The sequence below is a fragment of the Typopeltis vanoorti genome, chromosome 5 (assembly GCF_054136105.1).
Source record: "Typopeltis vanoorti isolate ZY-2024b chromosome 5, IOZ_Tvanoo_1.0, whole genome shotgun sequence".
Lineage (NCBI taxonomy): Eukaryota > Metazoa > Arthropoda > Arachnida > Uropygi > Thelyphonidae > Typopeltis > Typopeltis vanoorti.
In genome coordinates this window covers 59,129,686-59,151,806 of record NC_143553.1, presented here as the reverse complement: position 1 = coordinate 59,151,806, position 22,121 = coordinate 59,129,686, and the positions used below count along the sequence as shown (strand labels likewise).

Below are 22,121 nucleotides of genomic sequence, written 5' to 3'. Positions count from 1 at the left end.
TAATAATAGTTAAAATAATAATTATTAAATAAAAATAATAACACGTAATAAATAAAACATTTTTTTTTCTTTCAAACCGCAGTTCGGATTAGCAAGATACCACTGTACTTATCAGCATTCTTTGGTCTGCTTTGTTGAATATAAAGTTCAGAAATATGGTTCAGAAAATTTAACAAAAATATTCTCTATAAATACAAGGTTATCTCAATAACTGTAAATTATTATTATTAAGAGAGAGAGACCTCCAGGGAGTTGGGAACTCATCGAAGGAGACCATACTATTTGCACCAGCTGTTATACCTGTTCTTTAATTCATTCACACTACTTGCACACACAACATCCAATAGCAATCCATTCCAATCACACACCATTCGATGAAAGAAAAATCTAGTTCTCACTCAGTTCTTGATAGCATTCATTCTCAACTTCCAAGAATGCCTTCACATCCTTTCTCCATCCTACCTAAAAGGAAACATTCCATTTACTGAAATTCTGTATAACTCTTTCAGAAGTTTGTAACTGCTAGTGTCAGCAACTTACAAATTCTCAATGTCTTCAAAATCAGTATTCCTCAATCCTGATATCAATTTTGACTTCTCCTTTGCACTCTCTCTCCACTATATCAGAATCACCACAGAAACCAGACCTGTGCACAATAGTCCAAGTGAGGTCTTATCAAAGCCTTGTAAAGAGGCAAAATGACTTCCTTATTTTTACATGTCAAGGTTTGTTTCATCATTGTAATTATTCTCTGAGTTGTATTTACAATTTTTTATATATGAACCTTGAACTTCAACTTCCTGTCTGCAAAAAAACTCCCTAGCCTGATAAGTTTCTTCTAGCATAACCCCACTAATATGATATTGTATATCTAATCATGCCAAAGTGAATGACTTTACATTGTGAAATGACAGCCATTTTCACATGCCCACAAATTCCAGCCTATTCAAACTATTCTGTGAGTACTGCATATCAGCACTCCTGATTACCTGCCTATCTTTGCATCATCAGCAAATAGCTGTATATCGCATGTCAAATCCTTCCCAATGTCATTAATGTACAGATTGCATAACAATGGAGCAAGGACTGATCCTTGAGGCACATCACTGGTTACCTTGAATCCTGCAGACCTCCCCCCCATACACAACTTTTTGATAACTGTTAGTCAGCCATCCTCTTTTCCATGCTAATAGTCTATAATCCAATCCCATATGGGATTGGAGGTGTCACGAATAATAATAATAATAATATTCTCCAACTTATGAAACAGTTTTCCATGCTATATTCCATTTAGCAAAATCCAAAAATATCATGGTGTATCCATTCCCATTGTCGAACTGTGGTACCATTATTATAGAATGTAAGCAAGTTGCTAAAACAAGACTTTCCCTTAGTAAACCTTGTTCATTGCAAAGTAGAGATTCTCTGTCAACCCACTGAATACAAGCCATAACCAACTTTTCCAAAATCTTCACAACTCCTGAGATGCTCACTGGTTGATAGTTGAATGCATCGGTCTTTGCACTATCCTTGTGCAATGGGATTACCATACATTCTTTCCACTCTTGTGGAATCTTCTCTCTTCTGAGACTCAAATTATAAAGCCTGGTCAAAGGAATAGTCAGTTCAGCTGAACACTCATTTAGTATCTGTGCTGATATCCCATCAGTTCCTATTGCAGAATTCTTATTCAGTTTGTGCAGCAGCTCTAGTACTTCCTCCTTAAACACTGAAGAGGTAGCGGTGAGTTCAACATTGCATATACCAGGTTGATAGCTTTTATTAAAATGGCTACTCGTTAGTTGAACAGTCACCTGCATTCAATAGAGTTATTCTTTCAAATTCATTCTTTCTTTTACTGGCAGCATAACAATAGAATTCTTTTGGGTTGTCTTTAACTTGCAGAGCTAGTTTCTTTTCACACTCAGTTTTCCATACAACACTTGCGACTCTTATGGCCTGCTGCTTATAATTATCATAACTGACATCATCCTTATACACACAGTATTCCTTCTACAGCATCTTTTTTTTATGAATCTTATGAATGTTTAGGTTAGGGACACATTCTGATATCGCATTTTCAATGCACTGTAGATATCCTTCCCATTCAGCAACTGATATCATGGCATACAACCCAGCATACTCCTCAGGTCGTTTTAATTTCCTGCTTTGTAGTTCACAGCATGTAACCTTTCCTGAATGGAACATCCATAAACTTAGCCACTTCCCAAGTGAGTACTGCACGATCACTGTTACCAACCAGAATAGTTACATCTTTAACTGAAACCTCATATGACACTATAATCAGATCTAACAATCTCTGATATGAGTTTCTTCTGTCACACGTTATTTGAAGAAGTCCTGCAACAGCTCAATGAATTCAGTTTCATTCTTCAGATGTGACTTCACAGCTATCCAATCAATGTTAAGATAAAGTTTTCCCATTATGATTACTCTTTTTGCACCCATTGTATTTATTTGGTGATATATTTCTTCGTAACTAGCAACCGATGCACCAGGTCTGCAACAACACCCCAACAACATTACAAAAAATAATATACATTATATTACAAGGCATTACAATGCCTTGCTCTAGTTCAGCAATGCTAAACTTTTGAATGATAAGAGATATTTTATTTAGTCCTATTTAAAACAAAGAAAATTTACTGAGTTTCTAAATTGGTTTCCAATTAAGAACATCTTTATGTTTGATTATTAGTAATCAATAAACACATATTCTTGTTTTATGTATGTATATATATATATATCCTATTCTTGTCTTATATATATATATATATATCCTATTCTTGTCTTATATATATAATTTATATTTTTGCAATGCTATTATTTTATCCCTGAATCCACGGCTGCCTTTCTTGAGTTCACTTGACTTAAATTTCAACTGCATCATTCTTATTCTATGAGTCACTCTCCTCAAGTATCACTTTGCATGCATCTTATATGCTGGGAAATCCTTTCTCCTTATCATAAAATAATATGTTTGACATAACTTGCTCTACTCTTGTAATTCACCAGCTGACTGTTCTTTTTATTCATTTTTTTTTCTCAAAGATTGTATGTTTCCATTTTCCAAGTCATACACTAAATGTTTCCAATATCATAATTCCCTTATCACTCCTTTCTCTAAACTTTCCAATCTCCATGGATCTTTTCATATTCTACTCTAGCTTTCCCTACTTGTCTTTAAGTTCTTCTATAATAACACTTTCTCTCTTAAGCATTTTTTGCAGTAGCTCATCCATGCAGTTCTAAAACTATCTTACCACTACCATCCAAACCTACCTGTGGGTGCAAAAATTCTTATTATATATATTACATTTTTTTTTTTTCAGCACCAACTTTAGGATCATCAGCCTATCATTAAACCTTTCATCTCTCTCTCTCTCTCTCTCCATATCTTTTATTCGTTATTTCTTGAACTTCTCTCACCTATATATTACAACTTATATCCTTCTTCAAGTTTCCTTGCTTTTTCTACTTAGTTTCTAATTGCTTGCAAACATATCACTTACACTTTTCTCCTCTTCATCATATCCAACTCAGCATTTGTTTCCGTCAATGTCCAATATTCCTACCTTCTGGACTTCCTTTTTCACACCAAAAACTGTACTGGAATTGTTACTTATTTCTCACTACATTCAGGCATCATTGCAGTGTCTGTCCCATTAACATTTTCAAGATTTAGTCATGGACTCCATGATTTCATGACATTTACAGTTGGTTATCACCTGATACCACTGGCCTTCCTTAAATAAACAATGGTGGAGTTTTTAATAACTGAGTACTAGCATTTCATTGGCAAAATACTGCCAACATTTCCAAGGTTAAACAGTATGCATGCTATTCTTAGGTGTTAAAGGCCAGTGTTAAAAAGGGAAAAAAGAAAAAAGAAAAAAAAAAGCTCTACTGTGAAAAGCAAAACCATAACTTGTTCACACCATTACGTGTGAACAAGTGGTGAAGGAAAAAGCAGGAACTTGTTGAAATGTTTCTTGAACAGCTGAGGGTCATGTTGAAGGTTTAATGGAGCATTGACAGCATTAAGAAATGATTAAAAACTAATTTTATCTCAGTTACTGAGACATCTGCAGGGAGTATAACTAACACTTGAAACACACGTACATAGAAAGGCAACACAATACTCAATGAAATACATGAATATCACTCCAAAGTCCTATTTAGATAGTGGTATTTCCTTCTATGGATATTTGTAGTAGGCCTAGGATGTAAAGTGAGACCTCTGATGATTAATGTTTCCCAAATAGAGAACACATCATCTACATATTTTAGCCAGATACAAGGTTTTGGGAAGGGCCTGAGTCTATGGCTCATTTTTCAATTAGTGAGTAGGGAGAACCCATAGCAGTTCCTTCTATCTGTTGGTAATTGTTCCTCAAAGAAAAATACCCAGAATTGATGGTAAAGAAAAAGAGATCGAAGATATCAGAAGTAAAAATGTATTTTAAGAGTGTTAAGGTGTCATCTAAGGGAATATTGGTAAACAGTGGGGGTGATGTCAAAGCTTACCACTATATCTGTATTGTTTAAAGTTAGTTTTCAATCAAAGTTTTAAAATGAGTAGAGTTTTTTTATAAAGGATGTGGCATCTCCCTCTCATGGGTAATGCCACATCCTTTATAAAAAAAACTCTACTCATTTTAAAACTTTGATTGAAAACTAACTTTAAATAATACAGATATAGGTAAGCTTTGACAATTTTACTAAGTTTGCTAGCTGTTTTGACAATTTGTAGCATGCTCCCTGCTGTAGAATATATAGCATTTGTATCATGCTGCATGCATGATACAAATTGTCAAAACAGCTAGCAAACTCTCTTATCTCCCTCTCAAGGTAATGCCCACATCCTATATAATAAAAAACTCTACCCATTTTCAAATCTCGAATGAAAACTAACTTTCAATGATATAAATATATTAGTGAGCTTTGGCATAACTCCACCATTTACAGTATTCCTTTGAATGACACCTTAACACTCTAAAAATGTTTTTCTTTCTGATATCTTAGATCTCTTTTCCTTTGCCATCAATTTTGTTATTTTTCTTTGAGAAACAAAATTTACAAACAGATAGAGGGAACTGGTATGGGTTCCCCCCCCCCTCACCTCACTTGCCAAATTTTACATGGAAAATGTTGAAACATGAGCCATAGACTGTTTCCCCCTTCCTCTCCAAAACCTATCAGGCTAAGATATGTAAATGATGCATTCTCTATTGGGCCTCATGACTTAGAAACATTAGAATCCTTCCTCTGCCACCTCAATAGTCTACATTTAAGAATCCAGTTTATGATGGAAAAGGAAAATAACAAGTTTATCCTTCCTAGACATGCCTTCCAAATGGTAACCTCTAATTCACTGTATACAGAAATCCACTCAAAAAGGCAGATTCATTCACAAACTTTCCCACCACTACCACACCTCTCAATAGTATGGTATCATTAAAACTAACCAATAGAGACTATGATCTTTGTTCTAGTGAACAAAGAATCTCTTTCAAAGAAATCAACCATATACACAACACCTTCTTATCCAATGACTACCATGCGTACAGAAATAAAAAAAAAAATCAATCCCCCCCCCACACACACCACCAAACCTCAGCCATCCTGTCAGGATTTCAGAAATGCCATCAGAATCTCCTACATCCAGGTTACATCAGATAAAATAGCCAAGTATTTCTTATATATTATTATCTGACACCTCCAGGGAGTCCAAAGACTCATCGAGGGAGGGCACATGCTCCACAGCTCTCTGTTTCTAACAACTACTTTCATCATCTACACCAACACCATCTACCGCTGATCACCACCACTAGTATTTTCACAGACAATCGCAAACATTCATGCCCACAGCAGGATTCGAACCCGCAGCCTTCTGGCTGGAGAGCGGTTACGCTAACCACTCGGCCAACCAGGCTGACTATTTAAAAACAGTACAGCCTGTCTGTAAAGCTTTTAAGCATTAAAGAAATTTGCTACCCTTATCCATTCTACCAAAGATCAGCTCCTTCCTCTCTCAGTGCTTGGAGTATATAAAGTACCCTTTTCCTACAAGTTGGCATACTTTGGACAGACAGGTAGATCAGCTACCATCCCCATTTAGATCAGGGGGGGTGCAAACTGGTGGGCTGGATACGGTCTGCAACCTTAATGATTTCTTTTCTAAAATTCAATGTTTCTAACATACTGTGGGGATTAAAACAGAAAAAATTCAAACTTCTAAATGTTTTATGACAGCTTTAAACAAAAGTAAAACTTATTACTACAATTCTTTGTACCGTGTTTCTATCATCAAATGTTGGCAACACTGAATGGAAGTTACTTGTCACGCAGCCATTTTAATCCATGTGATACAATGTCAATAAGTTACAGGTTACCATTGTAATATGATAGTGTGTTAATAAAAAGTTACCTCAATAACATATATATTTTTTTGCCCATAACAATGCCTGAATTTAAAGTTAAAAAAAAGAAAAATAGATCAAGAAAGTAGAACTTTTCAAGAAAAATGAGAGAAGGCATATTTCTTTGTGGAAGTAAAAAATATTCCACCATGTTTGATATGTAGACAAAGTGTCGCCGTGGTGAAAGAATATAACCTAAAATGCCACTATGAAACAAACCATAAGAACTGTGATAAATATACAGAAAAGATGCGTGATGACAAACTTAAAAGATTTAAAAAAAATGAACTGAAGTTTCAACAGAGGATATTTTCAAATGTTATCACAACAAGTGATGCTGCTGTTAAATGTAGTTACGTCATACTTGCTTGGACTTCGAAACCTTTTACTGATGGAGAATTTATTAAAAATTGTATTTTAAGTGCAGTCGAAATCATATGTCCGGAAAAAAAAAAGCAAGCATTTCAAAGTATAAGCCTATCAGGAAATACAGTTGTGGAGCATGTTGAAGATATAGCAGAGAACTTCCAAGATGTATTGCATGAAAAAATAAAAAGTTCTATAGTGTTTTCCATTGCATTTGACTAATGTGCAGACATTATTAATAAGTCCCAGCTAGCAATATTTATTTATACTGGCATTGATGACGATATGAATGTGACTGAAGAACGATTGGATATAGTGCCTATGTCAGGAACAACGACAGGAAATGACTTATATTTGTGTATTGAGAAAAATGCTCACGTGGACTGGTCAAAATTAGTAAGTGTGACTACAGATGGGGCTCCTGCTATGGTTGGTGTTAACGTTGGACTTGTTAAAAACATTAAATAAAAAAGGAAATGTTGTGCAAGGACAAACTTAAATCGTTTCATTGCATAATACACCAGGAGTCACTTCATGCTAAAAAACTAAAGATGGAACACATCATGAGTGTAGTAATTAAAACAGTAAACTGGATATACTCTCACGCCTTGAATCATCAACAATTCAATGCTTTGTTGAATGAATTGGATTCACAATAGCAGTTTGCTATATTATACGGAGGTTAGGTGGCGTCGTTTTAAAAATATTTTTTGAACTCTTAAAAGAAATTGACATGTTTACTTCATCCAAAGGAAAACTGATTCCTCAGCTCACCGATGAAGATTGGCACAAAGACTTGGCCTTTCTAGTTGACATAACAAGCCACTTAAGCACTTTGAATACTGCTCTGCAAGGATATATAACAAAGTTGGCATACCAAATTTTTATAAATACCTCAGCAGTAAATATCCCAAATATAAAATTTATTGTACAAAAATGTTGTCAATCTTTGGAAGCACCTATGTATATGAGCAATTCTTTTCAATTATGAAACTTAACAAGTCAAAGTTCAACTCACGGATAAAAGATTCTAGATTAAATGCAATACTTCATATTGCAACACGAAATGAAAAAGCAGATACTGACATGGTAGTACAGAGGAAAAGATGTCAGGTTTCAGGATCAAAATCAAATTAAAAAAAGGACTGGTCAATAAAAATCTTTATTTTTGTAAGTCGAAATTATGTATTTAAATAATTTTCTTAAAGTATGACTAAAATATAATTGAACTTATATTTTCTAAACTTGTTATATTTTTAAAATGTAAAAATAAACGGTGGTGTAACTGTTTACGTAAGTCGTAAAGGCCCGACAACAAAAGGGCCTTTGTTAGAGCCTTTCTTTTTTTAGTTTATGTTTTGGTTCACAGAATAATATTGAATACAGCCAGCATCAGATATACATCTAATTGACTGGCCCTTTGCTGTATTTGAGTTTGAGATGAATACAAAACTGATTTAGATGAATACAAAACTTACATCTGCAATCATAACTATGGTCAATCGGGTCTTGAGGACCATATGTTGGATACCACTCACAGGATTTTCTGGAAGAAAACCACCATGCTCTGTCACAGTAAATTAAACATATATGAGCACAAAAAACTTCTCAAAATTTGAAATATTAATCATCATAAGTCCCAATTTACATTCTAGACCTCCTATAAATGTCCATATACCACCCAGATAGGATTTTAGAGTCATGGCCCACGTGTTTGAATATTGTGTTACCTCTGTTTGTGTGTTATAAGTGTTGACTGTACTCCCGAGACCAAATATTGGAAGCATTAAAAATAGTCTCTAATTCTTTCTTAGTGCTGTCAATATTCTATTAAACCTCCAACATTATGTCCTTCCAGCACTTAAGCCTTAACCTACAGTTATGTGTAGTCTTCAGTGAAAACAAAATGAGGGATGCTAATCCAGAGCACAGAAGTACATGGAATGAATGAGAAGGAAAATAATTTGGTTTGTTAGCTTTGAAGTTGGACAATAAATATATGTCACTTGTGTTCTTAGTCTTTGGAAGAATGATGCTAACAAGTTTAGCAGAGCATTTTCCATGAAAATACCTATACATAAAGCCAAAGCAGAACCTTTAGAAGAAAGTGATTACAAATTTTTGAGGAAGGGGGGGTCATCATTTAATTAGATTGGCCTAAACTGGATGCATCTAGCATTTTTAGAGAAGTTTTTAGTCCAATACTCTCGATGTGTTAGTAGCACAGACGGGCTATGGTTGGGTTAATTGGAATTTATCCACAGGTAGCAGTTGTACAGATAAGTAGTGTTTTAAGTGGAAATTCTTTTTTTTAAGGCTAAGGATGTGATGTGTCTATGCAAGGAAAGGCCAGAGATTAAATGTCCCACTGCAGGGCAAGGGCTTCCCCAACCTCTCCTATCCTGGGCCACTATTGTCCATGTGACGATGAGTCATTTTTTGATGTCATCTCTCCATCTTTTTCTCTATCTTCCAGATTTTCTGACTCCTTCTCTCGGCAGCCACTCTGTTGCTCTCTTTGACCATCTATCATCTTGATATCTTGCCAAGTGGCCTGCACAATCCCATTTTGACTTCCTGGATTTTCAAACGGCATCTTTTATTTTTGTTAGGTCTCTTAAGTCCTTGTTCTATCAAATCTGGATACTCTGAGTAACCTCCTGTCCATTGCTCTTTGGCAAGAACTTGGAGCTTTTTTGTATGTGTTTATTTGATTTATGGAACCATAAATCAAAGTTTGCAGGACAATCATATCTAATAATTTTATTTTAAGACAAATGGGGATGTCCCCCTTTCATCCAATGCTTCATTCCCCAGTAGCTCTTCCAAGTACTGTCAATTCTGCACTGGATTCAAGGTTAGAGCAATTTGATATGAAGATCATTTGTCCTAAATATTTGTAGTTCTCTACATATTCCATTAATGGGATTTGTCAATATTTTTGATTTATGATAGTTTATTGTTATACCTGTTTCCTTGCTTTTTATGCTTAATTCATTGATCATCAGACTAAGTTAAGAGCCATCTTCAGCAAACAGAATGGTGTCATCTGCAAAACATAGATTGTTTAACATCTTCCCTGAAGATGTAAGTATTATCAAAGTTCAGGAAGTGACGTGAGATCTTTCTCACAAGAATCAAAACATAAATTTGTTTTACCTGCAATGAAGGAAGCACACCACTAGAGAGCTGCAAAATCAATGTTTAGGACATTAATTATGGATGGTCTTGTAGCTTGAAATGTTCAAGCACTTAGAAGGTTTGTCAAAAGAAGAAGAAGAGGGAAATAGAATGTGCTATCATCATCAAAACAATGGCTGGAATTTGAAGTTATCAGAAAATGGTTATAGAAGCATTTGTGGCAGCATGGAGTACTCTGGAACTGACAGGGAAACCTGAATAGTAACTAACCACCATATGCAAGGAATAACAGTACATGGGCTGATATGCCATCTAGTCCCACTGCTGTGTTCACATTCATTTTTTTTAATATGCTGAACACTTCCTGTTCATCTTCCTCAGTGTTGATATGCATTTTTGTAACATGTAAAATCACCATCTGGATGATAAACCTTTGCAAAATGATCACTCAGCAACTCGACTATTTCTTTTGGTTCAGTCACCTTCCTACTATGAGCATTGTTTAAAGTCATCCTACCATAGTAATTTTTCCTCTTGCTACATAACGAAAAAAACTCTTCTGGGTTAACTTTGGCCTGTTTGGCTAATTCTCTCTCTCTTTCACACAGTCTGATTTGACCTTCCTTACCATACTAGTTACCCTTCTTGATTGCACTTTGTACTGCTCATGAGTATACTGATCACTTTTTCTTTATACTGCTTTATATCCCTATTCATCCACTTAATTCCAACTTGGTTTATCCTCGTGACCTTTGGTATGCAGTCTGATGCTGCTGCTTTCAAGCAGTCTCTGACCACTTGCCATGCACTACTAACATTCTTTCCTTGTAGTTTCTCAAGCCATTTCACTGTTCCAAGATGACTCCTGAGTCACTCATAATTACCAGCCTTAGTACTAAAAGATAATAGATTCACCGTAGCTCAGTCAGTACAGATGAAGTCCTAGGTTCGAATCTCGTCTAAGACACAAAGAACCTTTATCAGGGTTTTTTTCAATTGAAGGCGAGTTAGCTGGTCTCATACGGAGGGGGGGGGGAGTTTTCATCCTACAAACTGACTGTGTGAACACATATCTATAGACATAAAATACTAATTCTTAGAGCAATGCATCAGAGGAATGGTATGCTAGCTGCATTCAGTTGCCTAAAATCCCTAATCAGGGGAATCGACACATCTAAGAACAGATGAGAATGGATGATGAGGGATAGAATTAAAATGAATCTTGCAAATGCTGCAACTCAAGAAGCAGTACTGGCATTCTTGATTCAGCGTGTCATTTATGCCAGGTTCAGGGGAGTATCAGGAACTAACAATAATTGTTAAAAGATTAGGTAATGATATAAAGAATTTTTTTTTTTCATATTTTCCAGGCTTTGAATCTGAAGAAAGTGACATAAACGTGCGCACCTTGATGTTACATTTTTTAATTTAATTTGCCATACACTGCACATTTGTCTTCCATCTTTTAACAAATGCAGCACTAAAAAAGCATGTTTCTAAGTGGGTATGCTTCCAACAGAGTTAATGAGGTTCTTTTACAGTTATCATTTCCTGTTTTTTCTCCCAATCCTGACATACTGATAATGGAATTTTGGCCATTCCAGAATTAATATTAAAATTATCTACACTGCTTCACTGGGTCAGTAAAAAATCACTCATTAAAAATAACTAAAACTAATCTAAAAAAATACTGATTTGTCATCCTAATGACAAATTAATTTTCTAACCCTAAACTAGGGTTAGAAAATTTTTGAATTTCAAAACTGGGATTCGGAGTACATCCAAAACAGTTTATGTAATATCAATTAAGATAATTTGGAGGGGAGTGATTAACAAATGCTTATTAGGCTTTCTGACATTTCTTTTCTGATCATCTCCGGAAAGGATCTAAGAGGAGCTATTCAGTTGTTTGCAGATGATACAAAATTGGGTACAGCAATAGTCAATAAAGTTGCCCGAGATTGTACCACGTACTAGGATCACTTGCATTGGCTAACGCTAGTGTTCGCCGATACTTTATAGTTTACTATATTCGGCAAGAAACTCTCTGATTCCAATCTTTGAGTTTCTTATTCGGTTTTAAAACTATGTGGGAATTAATATCCCCTTAATTTAAATAAAGATTATGTTAAATTTTTGCAGGATAATTTGAATAGACTTTCAGTATGGACAAAAGATGGGCAATCAGTTTAATGTGGCATAGTGTAAGGTTATTATGGAGTATGCATGATGGAGTGAAAAGATTATCAGTTGTGTACCACAATGATGGAAATGTACTCCAGAAAATTGATGAAGCCAGGAATTTGGGGATGTTAGTCAATAAGGAGTTGAAGTTTAGAGAGCATATTGCAAAAGTGGCTAAAACAGTTCATTGGATTACTTGGTTACTGAAGAACATCCTGACAAGTGGGTTATTAAAACTCTTTCTATGGCTTTAATAAGACCCCATCTTGACTACTGTGCACAGATCTGGTCACCTGGATTTTTTTAGGGAGGAGGAGGTGGAGACAATCCAGAGGCAAATGACCCAGATGGTATCAGGTCCATAGAATGCACCTTATGAGGATAGGTTGAAGATTTGTGGGTTAAAGAAATTGGTTGACAGGAAGAAAAGGGTGATATGATTGAGACATACAAATTACTGAAGAGTTTTTACAAGATTAATATAGAGGAAATTTTTTAGAACAGGTCTAGTGGTTGGAGAACTAGGGGCCATCCTTGGAAACTGAACAAGATTGCAGCTAGCAGGGGTATGAGGACTAGATTTTTTGTTTGGAGGGTGGTGGATGAGTGGAGTAGATTGTGGATGCCATGACTGTGAATGAGTTCAAGGAAAAGTATGATATTGTGCAAATATTGGATAGGGCTTGGTAATGTTTAGGTCCTCCCCTGATGATTCTACTGACTTCATGTAGTTGCCCAATAACGTTTTGAAATCACGTGTGAAGTTACATTATTTTCTGGGTTGAAATATTACTTATAATAGTAAAAGTAGATATTCAATGAGAGGGGGGGGAAGGCAGTGGCTTTGAGACTATTTGGGTATGAGATTAAGAAGTCAAATTATATGGTAGGTGTTGTTACAAGCCATAAAGGGGGGGGGGGGGGGGGGAATGAATATGAATACATCAACAAATTAACTTGGTAAATTAATGCTGTAGTGCTGTGGCAAATTCCCAAAATAGTCTCTGATTTAAATCTGTTTTTGTATAAAGAGAGAAGTGTTTTCCATTAACATTTTGGAAAGAATGTAGAAAATAAATATCTTGAAGATAACAAAACATTTTGGAGACTGCATAGAATACTATGAAAGGAATCAAATATACAGGTAATAAATATAAAAACTGAACATGAGGATATTCTGAATGTCTAAATTACAAAGGAAATAAAAATGCCCCTGCACATCCATTACCTCGTGGTTCTGAGCTGAGCTTTCAAGGAAACAGAGTACAAATCACAGACTAAAAAAATTATGAGGAGCCACTATTGGAACATAAAATATCCCTAAAATATCATCACAGCAGATGGCTGATGTACTGCTTGCATGTGTCACCTGACAAGTCTAGAATGATTCACTATGCTTCTTTGGAGATAAAATATTCCAGTGAATACAGATAATGTTTTTTATTATTCTATTTCTAGAAGCCAGCCATAGATAAATTAGAAACATTATCTCAACTTTTCCTCTCCTGCCCCTTCACCTGTAATATTTTACCTGTTTATGTTACAGAAAGAAAGAAAGAAATAGCAAAAATACTATAAACCAAATTATATAACAGCAAAAGTGATAAATAATGCATTTTGAAATATTAAAACAATTGCCATGGGTGTTAGAAATATTTTATTCATCTCAATTTTGATTAGGATACTTTAAACTAAACAGCTTGCTTAACAATTACACACACACACACACACACACATATATATATATATATATATATATATATATATATACATTAATAAGGACAAAGTTCCAAAAGTAAGTAAATTAGCTGTGAATATCACTTGCTTATTACGTTTGCTTACACAAACACACCCGAATTTATGTATGCGTTTGTGAGAGCAAAAACTATCATAATTACCTTCATCACGAAAACCAATTCCACTGTCACTGTTGCTGCTATTACTACTTGTATTACTAGGCTGGGGTGACATATTGACATGAAAATCAATTCCTGGAGCAACATCAACATTTAAACCTAATCTGTTACGATATAAGCCAACAACGGCCTGTAGAATTACATCTGCTGACTCTGGAAATTCTTGGCACTTATTGGTTACTGGATCGGGTGTGCAAGTTATACGAAAAGCTTTTGCCCTCTTTAGATGTTGATGGTGTGGCATCAGCTTTGGATCTACCATAAACACGTGACAGGAACTACTAACACACAATGGTTCTTCTTGACTTCCCTCACTCAATTCATCACTACTGGCTCCATGATTTGTAACTAAACCAAAAAACTTTTTGTCATCAGCATAAACACCACTAAAAGTAATTTTGTCTGCAGAAAACTCAGCAAGTGTGAGACCATGTGGATTTGTAAGTATAACACTTTCAGGAAACACTGACAAGAGCACTAAAGTATGAACTTTCTTTTCAACACGTAATCTACGTATACAACTACGTATTGTTTGTAATCGTGAACTTGGAAGCTGAGATTCTTTTGGCATCTCAATTGTACCAAGATAACCAACAACTGCCCTGAGTATGATGCGATCTTGATTCTCATCATTATCTTCATTTTGATTCTGATGAGCATATAAGGAAGGATAGAGAATGCTATTTAAATCTTGTTCTGTAAAAATAGAATGAAATACTTCTGCTGAACCAGATATGTTTAAATGTTCAGGGTGACTATGACTTTTGGATACTTTCTGATCTTTTTGTTTACAAACAGCAGATTGCTGCTGTTGCTGTTGTTGCTGCTGCTGTTGTTGTTGTTGCTGCTGCTGCTGTGGCTGTTTTTGCTTTAGAGGAGCTGGAGTTGCTGACTCTCGAGAAAGAGGTCTTTGAATGGAACATCGGCTACTAACCTCTTGTAAACGCTGCTGCAAAATCAGATCAAGTAATGCTTTGTTGGATCTAGCAGTTAGTGCAAGAGATGTAACGTTGGCAACATTCTTGGCATCTCTTACCTGGCGTTTGGTAATAGGCTCGCCAATTATTTTATTCCCATGTATGTGATCTATAAAAAGTGCACCTGTTTGCAAATCTCGTACTACCTTTTCAGCTCGAGATACATTATTGTTTTGTTGACGATGTCGTAGGCGATGAGGATACTTTGGACGTGGTTTAACAACGGTAACAAATTCTTCTTCGGATGAATCTGAATAATAATTTTCAGCTATCTGAAGTTTTAAAATACCTGTTGAATTACCAATTAAACGAACTACATCATCATGTGGTGCTTTGGATACATTCTGACTATTTACAGCAATTAAGAAATCACCTGGCCGTAGACCAGCCTTTTCTGCAGGACTACCTGTAACTATACAACTAAGAATACAAGGTGCTTGACCTGAAATGGTGAATCCAAATCCATTTTTGCCTCGTGATATTTCTACTGTCCTCACACCATAACTAGGACGTTTTTTTCTTCTCCTGTGTTGATGCATTTTAAGTGCACTTTGCTCCAACTATATGCATTTTAATTTTAGTTGAGGAGCTGTATCTAAGACAGGAACCTGAAGAAAGGAAAAAAAAAGTAATATAGTAATTAAATATGAAAATTTGCATTATCTTGAAATTTTAAGAAATAAGAAAAAAAAATAGAATTTTATTATTATCTGAGTAAAATAAAATAAAATTCACTATGGGAGGTCCCTGTAATCCAGATGCTCATTCAACTATATGACTTCATGGAGGCCTTGAAATAATAAAACTAAAAAATCCATTAACAGTCAAATTGTACACTACTTGGAAACCTCTCCACTAATAAATGATTCCAAGTATGGATTCTACCTCTATCAATCAACTGGGGTTCTTCTTTATGTAATCTGCATTTGGACAAATGCCATGGAAAAGTTTGAAGAAATTCAACTTCTTGATATTTCCAAAGCATCTGATCAGATCTGACAAAAATACCTTAGTAGGCTCTCATCTTCATGATCTCTGTCTTTTGCAACTGGATTGATGTTAATAACTGACATTAATTGGCAAAATTATTTAAACCTGTAAATATGTAAAGGTACGTGCAGTGGCTAGTTCCCACTCCATCACAGTTCAGACACACAAAATAATCCTCCCTCCCCACTTCATTCACACATCCAACACTAAAATGCTGTTAGATTTTTAGTTTCTCATGTGTTAGTTAACATATAAAAAAATATATAAATGAAATCACTCTACTACTGAACTTGAGAACAACCTCTTTGTTATGCAATTTAAACAAACGAATATAAAAGATGCTGTTTAATGTGCGAAATGCAGCTAGTAATCTTTCAGAATTTCAACAGGATAATGCAGACAAGTGGAAATGATAATTAAGCTTGAAATTCGCCCACTAAATGCATTTTCTCTGTTAATTGCATATGTCCTGCAGTCAATCACTTTGTAGACTTAGTCTTATCACAGAAGTGGTGATAAGACTACAAATTATAGGCCAATATGTCTATTTGGAGTTAAGGTATAGGAGAGGATAGTGAGCACTAGGATATTAAAATAGGCTGATAAGAGGAGTATTCTCTGTGCATGTCAGCATGGAGTTTATTAAAAGGTCTGCTTTACCAACGTGCTTGTGTACTATAACAAGGTGATGGATGTATTGGACAAGGGAGATGCACATACAGTGGCATACTTATATTTTGCAAAGACTTTTCATAGAATGCATGCCACAAATGGGCAACTAAATTGGAGCAGATGAGATTGTAATAAGATTAGTGAGTTAGGTATCAGCAAGTTGTGTATCAGGGTGCAGTATCCCAGAAGAGGAAAGTCACTAATGATGTGCTGCAGGAGAAAGAGGAGGAATCAAGTAGATGTTGTGGTCTTGCATTAGGACTTGAACTGGTATGAGTGGGCAACGGTATGTAACTGTCAGTTCAATGTTGAAAAGTGTAAGGTTCTGAAATTTGGTAGGCAACAATGGGATGCAAAGTGTGCACTTGGGGAGTAGTGGTGAACAAGGATCTAAATTTCAGAGGTCACAATGCACAAGTTGTGAAGTCATCACATCAGATTATATCAATGATGCAGGGGAGCTTAATGCACAGAAATAAAGAGGCTCTGGTTTCCATTATATAAGGCCTTGATCAGGCTTTGTTTGGATTGTGGATATATTGGAAAGAATCCAGAGAAGACCATCTTAATCACTCTTCTGGGATATGACGGGAGACTGAGGATGCAGTTTGCAAAGCTTTGTGAATAGGAGGAAGAGAAGGGATATGATGAAGATATTTAAATTGGTAAAGGGTTGTGTACTGTGTTAATGTGGAAGAAATTTTTCACAGAATGGGAGAAGGGGGAGGGTAGAACAAGGGGACATTCCTGGAAGCTGTATAAGGAGGGGGGGGTGTACAGGAACATAAAGAGCAGATTTACATGGAGAGTAGTTGGCAAGTGGAATGCATTGCCTACATTGTGGTGAATGTAGATACACTGAATGAGTTTAAAGCATAATTTAATGGGCTTTTTGTGTAACATGTGCACCTCCCATGATGAGTCTTTTGACTTCATGGAGGGGGCTGATGTTAACAATATTGATAAAATTCAGGCTGATGTCTTTTCCAACTAAGAGGCATGCATCTTTAGCATGCAGAAATAAAAAGGTTCTGGTTCCATTGTATAAGGCCTCGTATGGATTATTGTGCAGAGATTTGGTTCCCCTGGTTTTCATGGTGATAAGAATATATTGGGAAGGATCCAGAAGACCAGTTACCACCTTAATCAGTCTTCTGGGAAGACAGACTGAGGGAATGCAGTTTGCAAAGCCTTGTGAATAAGGGAAAGAGAAGGGATATGATTGAGAGAGTTAAATTGGTCAAGGGTTGTTACTGGGTTAATGTGGAAGAAATTTTTCACAGAATGAGAGAAGGGAGTAGAATAAGAGGACATTCCTGAAAGCTGTACAAGAAAGCGTGAGCACAGGGACACAAGGAGCAGGTTCTTTGCATGGAGAATGGTTGGTGAGTGGAATGCATTGCCTGACACTGTGGTAAATGCAGATACATTAAATAAGTTTAAAATATGGTTTAATGGGTTTTGTGTGTAACATATGCACATGAAGGTCTGGTGTTAATAATAAAGTTCAGGCCTAGGTCTTTTCCAACCAAAAGGCACATGTCACATCATCCTATAGACTCCCTACAAGATCCAGCAATGGAGGACTGGATATTATACTTTGGAGATCATAACAGATGGGAACATATACAATTGTAGTTAAGAGGATCGGGAAGAAGGTTACCGTAATGGTAAGAAGAAGAAAGGATGTTCCATTCTTTAAGCTATTCCAGATTTCAACTGAAATGTGAACAAATTTCATCACCTGGAATGAGATGAAATAAACTCCAAATTTAGGGCTGTATAATAAAAGTAATATCAAGAATGTGAAATGTTAGCTATAAGGGCAGACCGGAATGACTAATCTGTGCAGCCTTGTAAAGAAGAAGAAAAGAAATGATAGTGTGATGGAGACATCAGATATTGATAGAGTGTTATTTACCTGCACAAATATTTGTTATTGATATATGTAAATATTGTGCAGAAATTTTCAAGGTGGAGGAAACAAAAAAAAAAAAAAAAAAGTCATCACGCTTATTTCACTTGTATATTAATAATATTGTGAATGGCAGGTAATACTTAGCTGTTTTTGTTGATGAGGGAAAATTACAAGGCATATCTAAGATATGCTATCCGTAAGAAATTACTAAGGATGGATGGATGCCTAGTGGTTCACCACACATGCTAAGTAGCTGGGCACTGTTTTAAGACTGTAGTCTGCATCTGTGAAGGACTAGTTGTTAAAATAAAAGAGAATTCTAAAAATTGATTGACGATAATAAATAAACCAATAACAACAAGAGGCCTACCCAAAAATAGTATACTTAAATGATTATTACATGACTTCCCTGTAGTTAAAATTATAATAAGTCTAATCTGGAATTCATTTTTAAGTTATACATTGTCAAAGATTCATTCAATTAAATGTATACTTCATTTTCCTCCTGTGAGACATTCTGTGTCAATGTGCAATTTATCTTCTGCTTTGTGATCACAAAACTACATCATGAATTTAAATCGATTGTAAAAACAAATAGACTGTAGGCTCAAATCCAACTGAAGGCATGGATGTTCCTGAGTATTCAGGCAGTTGTTGAATTTTGTGAGACCATAACTCTACTTTCCAGAGGCTTTCAGATTATCTAACCCTTGGTTCACCTGCAGTACTAATAGCAACATACTATAGATTTACAGCCTTTTGTGGATGAGATTTGCATAAATAAATTGCAAAGTCCAAAAATGATTCTAAAAGGATAACAGTTGCATAAAGAGCCTCCGTAGCTCAGTCAGTATAAACAAAGCCCTTTGGTCAGAAAGCCCCATGTTCGATTCCCGTCAGTGACGGGAGGAACCTTTATCTGGTCTCTTTCGACTAAAGGCGAGTTAGCTGGTCTCATACTGAGGTAGAGGGTTTTTTCACCTGGAAACTCAGGTTTTTCATTCCCCATAACAGGCAAACTGGCCCCATGAATACACATGGATTACAGTCATGAATATGTCCCAGCCATATGCCGGTCCTCAGCCTGGACAAAATTGGGAGGGTTGGGGAAAGCAATGGTGAACTACCCTGTAAAAATCTCACTAGGAATACTTTGTGGGCAATGCCTACAAAGTCACCTATGGTCGGAAAAGACTGAAAGGGAAAATCAGAATCAGAATTGCTCATAAGTGTGTCTACAAACACACAATCTTGTGTTTTAGAGAATTTTTTTTGAAGTTATGATTTAATCAACATATTAATCTCTATTTTCAATTTTCTCAGCTTCCAGATTGATTCGAATGATTTTCTAATTTTTGATCACCTATCTTTTCGTGAAATAAGCTACTGTTGACTCAACATAAAGTTTCCTTTGTATAGTATGTAGCTGCTCTCATTACTCTTTCTATAATGTGCTACTATTAATACTGCAGTGTGTTTCCTTTTAGTGTTCATCCTGTTCATATTGTGCACTACATTTGAAGAGGATGGGATAGTTTCAAAATACTTTTGAGAATATAGCAGAAATTAGTTATTTTGGTCTATATCAAACGAAATTTGGAATCTCAAAAAAAAAAATTGGATCCATAAAAATTCAGATGTACTTTCTTAAATGAAAAAAAAAAAAAATTAAAAATAAACGGATGCATTATTATTATGACAATGCGGGGGGGAAAATGCAACCATTTTAGTGTTTAGGAATCACATTGTGCAGTTTAATAATAACGTATAGCTTTGTTTCCTGTGTTTAATGCACATTTTATACGCACTCACATATACACCATCTTTTTTTAAGGGAGGGGGGGGGGGATGGCTGTGGTATCGAAGATAAAGGATGACTATATGCTCAAGAAAATTACGTTCTAAATTTTGCATAGCGTATGAAAATTTGCAAAAAACATGCATAGTACAGATAATGCCACACTGGAAAGAACGTCATTTGCGACTTTTTTATCTTTACCTTTTAACATGCTGTGCATATTTATTGAGTACATTAACTTATCTTTCCAAATCAAATAAAGTACATCTCAAAAGTATAGCAAAAATATACTTGCACTCTCTCTTTCTCCCACACACACACACACCAAATACTTTAGCGGATTGTAAAATACTCATTTTATTGCATGCGTTGCAAAGTTAATTGTTTTTTCAATGTAATAAAAGATCATATTGGACTTCACCATCGAAAAATTTCGTAGCCAGTTACATAATAAATGAAAACCCAATTATAATTAGCACTTCTTTTTGAATATTAACATTAAATTGGTAATACTAGCAATCAAACCAAGATGACAATTCCTTAGATTGTAATGTAGAATGCAATCTGAAAAAAATTGAAAATCCAATCAGGAAAAAAAAAATTAAATCGTGTTTAAATTGTTATTTTGATTTTACTGTGATCATTTTATTTTATCATCTTATTTTGTATAATGTCCGTTTTGAATCTGTTAATGTATGTACTATTCGATTAATTTCATAAACTTAATCATCTATGCTAAAGTTGTGACTAGAAATAATCGTGTACAATAAATAGTTTCCATAATCATACTGATGGTCCATTAAAAAAAATCATATGAAACACTTCGTATAGCGATCTTAACGTGTATATATACACAGTAAGTTTACACAAGTAGAAATGGTAGAATTTTATCTTCATACAGTCATGAGTTACAAATTAAACGCCGCTGGTCACTTCACATTTGGCTTACCTCAATCCACTGACGCCGACGGGTTGCGAGGCCCATCACCACACAAAAGACTGTACACTCCCAAAGTGGCAGTAACACCTATTCCGGGTCAACAAGGAATGCAGTTCGTTGTCGAATGGGAGCATACTCCGCACAAGTTAAACATGCTGTAAAACTCGCACTTTAGTAATACCATGATTCACAGTAACATCAATATAGCACATAACTTATTTCACTTTTACAGCTTTCAAACTGCGTTTAAAAACCTCCACCAGCGCCAACGAACTAAAGAATGTGAACAATTTAGCTTTCCCCCATGCCCACTGGCTGAAAGTACAAAATGGATGACCGTTTGGATCACGTGATAATAATGCGTGTTTCTTATTGATCAACCAAGTTTTGCACCTGGCCGGGTAACGAACGCTAGTCAAGCAGCATAACCAAGCTACGCTGACCATAGACTGGAGAAAAAGCGTGCACACGATGAGAAGAGGATGTAGCAGATAGATGCTGAAGGAGCAATTGCATTTTGTTTTTGTTTACATATTATACTTGCGTGAAACACAGACTTTAAAACAGAAAACCAAATGCAATGAAGTATTTCGAAATATTACATCAATAATCATATAGTAATAAAATACCCATGAAATACAAGTATATTATTATATATAGATACAGTTGCAGAAAGCACGAACACCTGGGATGTGCTTCGAAGTATTTCTATTAACATAAGGAGGACCGGATTTACGCATAAGCTACACAAGCTACAGCCTAGGGCCTCACCTTGC

The 22,121-nt window shown here is 35.5% G+C and overlaps 1 protein-coding gene across 1 annotated transcript in view; it reads right to left on the bottom strand.

The window, feature by feature from the left end:
• The window catches only part of LOC150106453 (regulator of G protein signaling loco-like), a 292,774-nt gene extending 271,028 nt beyond the window's left edge, over positions 1-21,746 (bottom strand). The window contains exons 1-2 of the mRNA XM_090393006.1: positions 21,355-21,746; positions 14,033-15,635 (exon numbers count right to left, since the gene is read on the bottom strand). Coding sequence (XP_090249132.1) covers positions 14,033-15,566 — 1,534 coding nt within the window. The 5' untranslated portion in view covers positions 15,567-15,635; positions 21,355-21,746. The remainder of the gene's footprint in view (positions 1-14,032; positions 15,636-21,354) is intronic.
• Between the last annotated feature and the right edge of the window lie 375 nt (positions 21,747-22,121).